General features: G+C 40.1%; 1 protein-coding gene across 2 annotated transcripts in view; it reads left to right on the plus strand.

Moving 5' to 3' along the window:
• The window catches only part of bcl2l1 (BCL2 like 1), a 30,379-nt gene extending 19,913 nt beyond the window's left edge, over positions 1–10,466 (plus strand). For both annotated transcript variants that reach the window (XM_008318295.3, XM_008318294.3), the window contains exon 3: positions 9,882–10,466. In XM_008318295.3, the coding sequence (XP_008316517.1) occupies positions 9,882–10,025 (144 nt within the window). In that variant the 3' untranslated portion in view covers positions 10,026–10,466. The remainder of the gene's footprint in view (positions 1–9,881) is intronic.
• The last annotated feature ends 256 nt before the right edge of the window (positions 10,467–10,722 follow it).

Raw genomic sequence — 10,722 nt, forward strand, 5'->3', positions numbered from 1 at the left:
AAAGGAAACAATCTTACAGTTTCTTTTTGCTGCCAGACATTTTTGCTGATTGGAGGAAAAGGTAGGCTTTAAACATCTTCAGCCTCTAGAATGATACAGCTGGTAGTAATAGGTATAGTAAAACTGTAATGGTTATGACGGTGGTTATAAGGATGAAGATTATAAGGATTAATGGATCTCTGAAGACAGGTGATGCTTTATGAGCCATTCAAGGACGTTGAGGTACTTGGGCCTGTTATCGCTCCTGTAATGTCTTCATGCTTCCGATCATCGCTGCTAATGATGTCGAAAATGATCAACTCGGTGTACTTGGCGCTAATTAAATTCCAAGTTGGGGTTTCTAAAGGTTGAAGGGTAATTTATATAGTTCTGGTGTTTATACAGTTGATGGCCTTCAGTCAGCTGCCACTTTGAATAAAACTGGATAACCAGGACACTTAACAACAGATACTCATCACAGCATTCTATCGCTAAAGCATGGTTAATCTTTTAAAAGCTCTGCTATATATATATATATATATATATCCTAAATATACACCATTATAGATGATATGCTGTGTTAATAGTGCACTGAAGAGTGTTTAGTTTGCATGCTAACAGCAACAACTCTTCTGTTGTTTGACAAAGTAACTACTTCCGACAGTGAGATATACTCATTAAGTTTTACCCTGGATCTGAAATTAAATATAAGTTTATACTTTGTTCCAAATAAGAAAACAGCCACATATTTTTTTCGTGCTTATATGTCAGGGTCTCATTCGTCAACAGTTACAGTCATTCCGTTGTTCCACCTGCCTGATCTTCCTTACGTTCTAGAGGCCTATTTAGTGTGCATTGATGTCATCAGGCTAGAGAATATTTGCTATGATGACCTCAGCATCATTTGTCTTAAGTGCACACTTACATGCGTTATACACATAAATGTCTAAAACCATAAAGTCCCAATGGACAACAGTGTTTTACGTTTTGATCTACTAACCATCAAATCTGTGATGAGAACAGACTTTTTTTGGAGTCACTTAGGGTTTGTTACTTGAAAACTATGTGAGGAATAATCATAGTAAACAGTAAGATTCACTTTAGAAAATTTACTTTTCCACTTGACGGCCCTTAAAGGGTTGATTCATCATTCATTATGACGTACCCTTAAGATAATCAGCTGCTTCTTTCTATCTCGCCAAGTCACAAGCAGTGATCCTATGACCAACTCATGGTTTGCTAAAATGTAAGGTAGAGGTCACAGGACACAAGCTCAATTCACTCGCGCTCTCTGTCTCATTGTACATGCCCATGACATCATCTTGTTTCACCAACCAGAACAACATTCCACCTCAGACTTTTGCTCCAGTAACAGTAGTTTCATCAGTCACACGTTTATTTAACGGTGACATTTCTCAACTGTCAAAAACACGACGTCCTCTGTGGACTTGGACACTGAAGTGCACTCTTACTCACAGCCTTGAACTCTTTGTGTGTACCCGGTGCTGAAGTGGTGTAGCAATTTCTTAGAAATGTCTGTGGCCTCATGTCAAATTTCTGAATAACTTCTGTGGTGCCTCTTCCTTTTCAGTTTAGGGGTTTATTGTATATCTGTCATTCATATCACTGCTATGAGCGTGTTGCTATACCAAGATGTGTTCCCCTACAGGAAAAATTCTTATAATACAGTGGTCTCTCATTTATCGCAGTAGATAGGTTCCAAGGCCTGCCGCGAGAACTGAATTTCCGCGAAGTAGTGACACCATATTTATGCACAGAAAAATGATGATGAGGAAGGTGATGATGACTTTTACTGCGCAGCCGATGATTGATTTTACGTCTCTTCAGAGGCTGGTGCCATTTCTTGGTGCCACCTCTTCCACGGTTTCCAAAGGTGTATCCGTAGTAGTAGTAGGAACTGCCTCTTTTTTTGCGAGGCTGCAAAAACATTGCGATCGGCAGTTAGCTTCAACTGCTTCTTTCTCCAGCTTGTCGGCGTCATGACGTCGTCGATTTTGTTGCAAAATTGGACCGATCGAACCATATCGTCGTCCCATTCCTGTTACATCTCTTGCAGATCCAAATCCGGGATACAGTATATTTTATATATATATATACGGTTTCAAAAACCCGCGAAGTCGTGAATCCGCGAAAGATGCACTGCGAAGTAGCGAGGTACTACTGTATATTGGTCTTTTAGGTGAGTATGAAAAGTTGTTTAGTCAGTTTTTGGGAGAATCCAGATTACCCATTCACTGTAGATTACTGACATTACTGACATTGTGTTTTCAGGAGGAGACACCAATCTTCTCCCTATTCTCTCCTTTACTGCCAGACTGTTGACTCACACACTAAGCCCAGTTGTCATGGTACAGTCGTACTCAGATACACTGATAAAGCCTTTGTGATAGATGCCTGAGGAATTCCAAACATGCGGAGGAGACACTAATCTTGACCTGCAGATTAGGATGTTTTTGAAGACTCCTTCGTATTTGAGCCAACTTGGTTGAAGGAGGTTTGGGGAGTTTTTTTTAAAGCATCACATCACTTGGCCTTCGTTTCTCAAACCAACTTTCAAAATTGAAAGAGTTATTGTTTACTTTGCATTTGCATAAATTGAAGATTGAAAGAAATGAGTGAAATGCCAGACATTTTTCTATTTAATTTCCATAAAACCTGTTTATTCACAGACCTTGACCTCCAACAGCTTTCTGTAATTTGAATCTCACCTTTGTGAGGTCCCTTTCCCCTTCATGGAACTATTTCAAAGCTTGTTAATCTAGATCGTTGTAGAACCAGAGCAATTTTGAAGGAGTGCTGTTGACACACACACACACACACACACACACATGCACACACTGGAGCCTTTTCATTGTGTGCAAATGTGTGTGTGTATATCCTTTGGTCCAGTCTTTGTCAGCAATTTCATCAGAACAGTCATTTCTTTGTACTGAATTCTCTAGAACCCCCTGTATGTGTGTGTGTGTGTGTGTGTGGGTGTGTGGGTGTGTCACCTATGCCTTTGTACTCTGTGGTTACAACACAACTTCTTCATCTACACATTGCTGAACCAGTTTCCAGTCACTGTATATAGGCTCCTGTGAGCCTTGAAGTCACGTGTTTGCAGATTTCTAGAAAGTGCTGCTCGTCTCCTGAAAGCAATCTGTCAAGATCAGATGTTTGACGGAGTCACTTTACCTTTGGTCAATGTTCTGAGGCTTTCCAGAACTATGTATTATTACACAATATTACACAATAGTCCAAATCATAGTTTGTTTTTCTGAAATGACAACCGTGATTTAAAGTTTGAGGCCTTGAAGTTGGATAAGTTTCCTTGATGTCCTCATCCTCATTACCTCATAATTCCAATGTCAACATTTTGCAGTTTTTACTTTCTATAAAGCGTTATTTTTCTTTCTTTTTACTCCCCCCATATGTCCTTTCTGGGTTATTAAATTATTGCACATATGATTGCTAATAGTAAAGCTACTTTTTTTCATGTATGTCCCTGAGCGATTGAATATCAATCTGTCCACTGTCCCATTTGTCCTAAAGGAAGTACACGTGTTAATCGATGTCTGGTCTAGTGCGTGTCTTTGTGTGTCTTGGTCGGGGGGGGTTTCAACATCAGGGGATTTGAGTGTTGCAGCTTGTTATGGTGCAACACTGAAGCAACCGACAAGTTGGAGCTGATGAATGGGAAGCTACTGCTAATGATCGTTCAACCACTCCTTTCTCTGGGTGTGTAGCACCGGGTCATTTGTCAGGTGCAGAGATGGACATACAGACCTGAACGCACACATCACACTCGCTAATCAGCCGCCGTCTTGTATTTGTGGCAACACAGCTTTCCTCCATCTTCCCTTGAATTTTTTTTTCTTGTCCGCATTCAATTTTCTTTAGCTTTCAAGAGCTTAACCCTGTTTGATTCCTTTTTTTCTCTCTCTGGCTAATAAGGAGAGAGAAACTTAAGGACACAAGGTGAAATAACAGAACGAAGGGCCTGAAAGCAGTTTGGAGGCGGCTGCCTAGCAGCCAGTTTTCCTGTGGGAACTTGGCAAGGATAAAGAAATAAAGGTGTGACTGTGTGGAAGAGAAAGTTAAAGAACGGATAAAAGAAGGATTTCTTTTACCTACATCTCTGCTGTGGCATGTGCTCTGTGATTTGACTGTTAAAATGGGGAGTAGCAGGTGGGTGTAGTGGGGAGGGAGCCCTTGATTGCAGGTCCGCTGTGTAACAGTCAGGGAGGGTTTATGGTCGTAAATTAAATATACTATCCATAAGTTTTAATTGTGCACAATTGCTTAAGAATAAAAGTAATTGTGTTTTTGTAGCGTTAGAAGAGCAACGTTATGTGCACTTTGGGAAAATAGTCTTTGATGTCGAGCCAATAGCACCTTACACAAACAAAGCTGGGTACAAGAAAGTACTTTGGTGATGTATGGCTGTCCCTGTGGTCCCTGGCCAGAACTCTTATGAAATATTAAACGTACTCTATAAATGTGGTGTGTAATGAGGCCTGACGTACTTTATCCTTTTAGGTAATGTTCAAACTTGACGCTGAAACTCTTGACTGAGTCTGTCGCACTGTAAATAAACTGAGCTTGCTCGGAAAGACATTTGGGAATCCAGTGTAGAAGAAATAGTGAATTTTAGCTTCAAGTTTGTTATCATTTTTTCATGCTTTTGGTCAGAGTCTACATAAGAAATTACCTCAAAGCAAACGAACAGTTGGTAAACAATACCGCTGTGGGAAGTGTCAAGCCAAATATACTCTGAACAACACATTATTTTGTAGGTTTATTGTTCTTGCCTGCCAACAGCAAAATGACAAACAACACCATTTATGAAATTATACTAAAAAAACTATGCATTATGCTTCAGTAAAAGTGGATTCTTCCCTAGCCTGGTAAAAACAGTGAAGTACAATTTTACTACACCTCTTGAATTATCACATGCGGTGTCAGAAGGAGACCTAAACTCTAATGCATTTAAAACAGTGTTCCTGGTACCGTCTTCCTGTCAGATTTATAGTATACGCAATCACATTATGTCCACTTCTGAGTAACATGTCTTGGCATGTCTGTTTTATAGTTGTCAGTCACCATGACAAAGGGCTGCAGTCTTGTTCTCTACACCCGCATTCCTCACATTGTTTGAGAACATTTCACATCCAGGCATCAGCAGAAGAAACACTTAAGAGGCGGCAGTAAAACACTGACACATATTACTTATTAATGCACAGTGTAATCACTGTATGATCACACTACGTCAGTATTTACTTCAGCGCCATTTGTCAATTCCTGCGTGGGTACTTTCGAATGCTTTACCAATTTGGAGCTCGGTGATAACGAAGCTAAAAGCTACTTTTCATCATCTGGACCTGTTGTTTGAGTTTTATGGTAGCTTTATTCATGTTGTTTCAATATTATCTTCCCTTATTTTGTGGCTTCTTTCTTGTAATATTTCAGAATCCTTGTAAACTTTTACTCTGCTTTAGTCTTGTAGTTCTAGTGCGGTTTTTGCTAGCTGGGTGACGCTAAGTATGAAACAGAAACTCTGCCCACCATCACAGGTTAAGTACCCACATTCAGGACTTCAGTAGAAGGGTAAAGATGGTGGGGGCAGTGTTCATGGAGCTTGGAAATGTAAAATATTTTGAGTCACTGAGGCAGAAACATCGGAAATGAGTCATGGCAACCTTGTGATCAACTTTGTGTAAACACTTTAGTTACTGTTTACCCGGACGTAACGTTGTCATCTGTGCCATTAGTTACATCAACAGTTCCTCCTGAAAAAGGAACAGGTATTAGTCTAAAAATAAAACAAGAGAACAAATATATATTTTATTCTTCTTTTATTTTAGTCACACAACATTTTAAGTCCGTGCTTCACTTTGTTACATATTGACAAATTCCTCAGATGCTTCTCTTTTACTGTTTAATCTTCTCTGGGATGTTTGCTGCCAGACTTTGGCAAGAGCTTCACAGTCGACATGATCATTGATGTGGTTATTTATTGTGAGGACATGGCTGAATGGAGAGACCTTTGACTGTGACTGGATTAATGTATCGTTAAAATCCTCCTTCGACATGTATGTATAACTAATAGAAATAGTTTCAGTTTTTTAGTCTCTCATACTAATGAAATCAGCAAGAGAAAATAATTTTGTGTCTGTTGCAGAAACTACAGAAAGTACTAGAAACTATATTTTCCCACAGCCCAGTGCAGAGACCAGGAAGTAGTGGGAATGTCTTTCAAAACTGCGGTATAGTCTCTGGGGCAGGAATTTCAGAATGTAGAGAACATGTCGGACTGGATTCTACATTGAACACATCCTGTTTGGGCAGTGAACTAAGACATTTTTACTTCACTTAACTATTTTTAAACACCAAAAACTGCCTATTCAATTATGCTAATTACTTCCCTCTGAGACGACCATGGTTTCAGTTAGCTAGTTTCAGCTTGTCCAGAATAGAAAATGATGTCATTTGGTAAGCTCCGACCCAATTAAGAGAGAAATAGACCATTGACCCTGAGGTGTTTGTGGTCAAGACGTGTGTCGGAAATTTTCAAAATAACATGAATACTTCATTTACACTCTCTTCTGAAGTTTTTTTTTTTTTTTCTGGTAGGGTTTTGGGGTTTAATGACTATTAAGGGATGAAGCTAATGAGTAGAATTAAGATGCTACACAGCTATGATGCTCCAGAAATAATTCCTGTGGGAAATGGTTTTTTTTTATTATTCCTCCCACAGAGCAAATATGGCTTTTATTGGGAAGAAGAATCACTACTGGATAACTGTTGTTAACATTCCGCCGTAGCCACTGCACAGCTAGCAGCAGAGGCGATCCACTGGTCCTCATAGAAAAGTCTGACTAATACTTTTACATTTTTAAACACACGAAGCCCAGATTTAAAATGACCTGAATTTTCCATTCATGAAAGTGGACCTGATGGAAAGAAGCGCTCATCGCGTTCCAACAGGTTTAAGCATCGTCATGTATTTGTTCTGGTGATGATGCATAACGGGAGCTGCAAGTCGTTCACTTTAGGGCGCTCATCACATCTCAGCACTGAGGTCATCCTGCAGCTTCTCCTTTTTCTTATCTCCAAGTAACATATTCACACCCTGCATTTTCTCAGAATTTTTTTGTTTAGCTTTCTCTGAAAATCTACTCCGTGTTTTTTTTTTTTTGGTGCGAACATGACACAACATTCGTTCTCGAATTAAATGAGCAGTCAGGCTGTATTAGTCAGGGTCAGCCTTGACACAGTGCCACGTGTTAGTGTTTGTTTTTGTCATCTTCCAATGTTGCGTATTTATTTATGTAAAGAGAATTGTAGAAATATGTCGTTTTCAGTACAAATCATACAAATACAAAGCTGGTGGTTGAAAAGGTGGACAAACTTTCTGTCTGGCTTAAGTTTCCTTTTCTTTTTCACTTCAGGTTCAAGTCTGTAATTTGTGGTATGGATGATGTCACACAATAGGCATTGTGATACGTCGAGGTATGAAAGGAGCGGTTTCTGTGATAACTACAGTGATGTCACTGGAGGAATTAATCTGAAATGATCCTCCCCCCCAGGTTTAGCCATCCTGAACCACCTACACCATTCCTCCAAACTCTGAATAACTTTAGTCATAGCTGTTCACCAGCTGGTTTTCAGTAACAAGCCTTGACATTGGAGTCGGATACAGTTTGGAACAAAAGGACACGTCACACTATCTGTGTCTTCTGCTTGAGTGGACAGTCTCTCACAGTTGTGTTTTGAGATACTTTAGTTTGACTTGTAATCTTAAGGTTAGACTGCTACTGTTTATCCATATTCAAGAATGGTTCTCTAATGCTTGGCTGGTTCAGGGGCCTCGTACAGCCTGATAAGATGTCAAGTGGGCTGCACTAGTACAATCATAACATAATGACCTATAAATAACAGTACTTTCATGTTTTTCCCCTTTGTGTTTTTTTCCACTTTCAACATTCATCAAGCGGGCCGTATTGAATCCCTGAGCGGGCCCGTTGTGGCCCCTGAGCCGTATCTTTGACACCCCTGCTCAAATGTCTTTTTAATATGCCTCACGTTGACACTCACTATCTCTTTTCTGTGTCTGTATCTGAGAAGAAAGCAGCGAGTGAAAGGACAAAGAGGGGTAATTCCCTCTTTGTCCTTTCACCCACTGCTTTCTTCCTCTCCTCTCAAATTAAAATCTTCAGTAAAAGCTGTCTGTTAAAACCCTCTCCTTCATCAATGTTGCTTTTCATCCTCCACATCCCCAACTGCATTACCTCAGTGACTGCCATGTGTAAAAACCCAGCTGATGTTTCGCAGCGGCCACATATGGGAAGCGCATGTTATGCAGACCTAATTCCGGGAAATTATTTCAGTGGGCGGCCATGTAGACCATTTACCAACAAAAAAAGAATGGAATGTGCCTCAGAGCTGATGGTGATGATTTATCTGGAAAGTGAAATTGAGGGGGTAGAGAGAGTGTTGATGGAAAAAGAAACGCAGCACTTTTAAAATAATTTATTGCCGTAAGTTTCCGCTTGAAAAGATTCTTGGTCTTGTCATTAATGATGCATCTCAGTGCTGCTGGGTTTTTTTTGTTTTTTGTTTGCATGTGTCTAACCTGTGTCATTGATGTGGTAGGTAGAAATTTCCACCTGTAAAATATAGGCTTTGACAGTCATTCACAAACCCACCTGTGGGTGTCGTACAGACCGACGGCGTCTTCCAGGTGTGAAGACCTTTAGAAAAGGGAATGCACCTGACTGAAAATGCTTATTTCTCAGCAGAATGGTTTTTCGTATTTAAATGTCAAAGCCAGACACTGAAGCTGAGATCAGAATATTACAGTCGGATCTGACAGATAGAGAGTTTCGGGACACGTCAGTCCCGAAACCCTGACTTATCCTGAAACCAAAAAAAAAATTTTTGTTTTGATTTCTTTTTCTACCTTCTGTCATGTTCTGAATCATCTGTGGTTGACACCATTAAGAATGGCTTCGTTTATGCAAACGTATGGGAATAGAAAGTTTCTGGTTGCACAGAGATCAATAGGAGTTTGTTTCTCTGGATGGAAATCACCTCTGTAAAAAAAAAATAGTTAAAAAAAAAAGTTCATAGTGCACCGTTACCTGGTAATAACCCGTAGCCTTTACAGTAATATTTATGGGGGTTTACTAGAAAAATTGCACAATGAGTTATTATAAATGTGGAGCAACCAAGTATTGACCCTGCGATAAATATTGGCATTAGATCAATCTCATGTTTCCTCCTTGTTATCATGTTAATATTGTCTGCTGTAATGTAAACAACTGTGGGGTTCGTTCACTGGTCAAAGTTTAGGTTTTCACCGTGGTTTGAAACCAGTTCCATTTCTGGTAGCCTTAACATTTAGAAGCCTTGTTTTCCCACAGAATCATACCAGTGGTTCGCAATTTCTTTTTTTCTGGTGACCCCGTTTTGACATCGCACATTTATGGCGACCCCAGATGCATTTTAAGAGCTGTCACTTGTGCAGTCGTTTTCACAAATACAGTTGTTTAAAATTCTGTGTGGTATTTTTAATCATCATTTTAAAAAAAAAACTATGTGGCATTGTGACCCCAAGGTTGAAACACACTGATTTATACTTAAATCTAAACCCTCCCGAGCTGCAGTGTTTTTGTTCTTTTTGTGATATATTTTGTTTGGACAGCTACATCCATTTGTTATCTACAGTCTATAATCCTCAATGATCCTTTTTTTTTTTTTTTACCAATACTGTTTAGAAAGTACAAATACAGTTCTTTTGGTTTTTATCACCTGGTCCTACTCATTCCATTCACATGATCTTAGAACAAGTGTCTCTTAGGATCAACTCATGTTTTCTCCCTTCCTTTTTATTCCAGGAGCATTTTGCGGAACTCTTTGGTCAGGATGCAGCAGCGGAGAGCCGGAGGTCACAGGAGAGTTTTAAGAAATGGTTGCTGGCTGGGATGACGCTGGTGACAGGCGTGGTGGTGGGCTCCCTGATTGCCCAGAAACGTCTCTGAGGGACCAGCTGATCTTTGAAGACCCGCCCTCCTCCTCCTAGAGCTAAAGTTTTCTCCTGTGATTCCTCCTGCACCTGTGTTTTCCACCGCACTGCAGGAGTTAAACCTGAGGGCGCCTCGTGTTTGGTCGGAACAGCCGAAACCTTTGTCTCACCTTTGTTGTTCTTCTCCTCCGTGTCTCACAAGAATCCGCAGCAGGGGGTTGGATTTTGTAGCAAAACAGGGAAAAAGATGGAAAAAGGAGAAGGGAGGACGTTTTCACCTGATATGACCCCGATGAAGAATGTGTGCTGATTCCAAGACAAAGAGCACATTATTCTCTCCCTCACTGAGGCCGGTTGCTTCAACTGTTTCTTCATTCAGCATTTTTCCTTTTTGTACGTATGTATCTATGTATATGTATCTTTTAGTTTTTAACAATTTTTTTTTTTTGCTTTTCACCCTCCAAACCAAAAACAAAACAAAAAAAAAAAACAAAACAACAAAAACCACATCTGACCTGAACCTGCCTGACAGCCTCAGCTGTTCTGTGTCTTGGCTCTTCATTCGCTCTTTACTGTATGTGCCATATGGAGAGTGAAAACAGCACCTGACCCTGAAGTTCACTTCCTCCTACTCTCCAGTCACCCACATCACCAACACATACAGCATGTAACATTGTGACCTAAAGACTGCACCCACTGCTTGTTGAAGTCCT

This window comes from Cynoglossus semilaevis, chromosome 10 (assembly GCF_000523025.1).
Source record: "Cynoglossus semilaevis isolate Cse_v1.0 chromosome 10, Cse_v1.0, whole genome shotgun sequence".
Taxonomy (NCBI): domain Eukaryota; kingdom Metazoa; phylum Chordata; class Actinopteri; order Pleuronectiformes; family Cynoglossidae; genus Cynoglossus; species Cynoglossus semilaevis.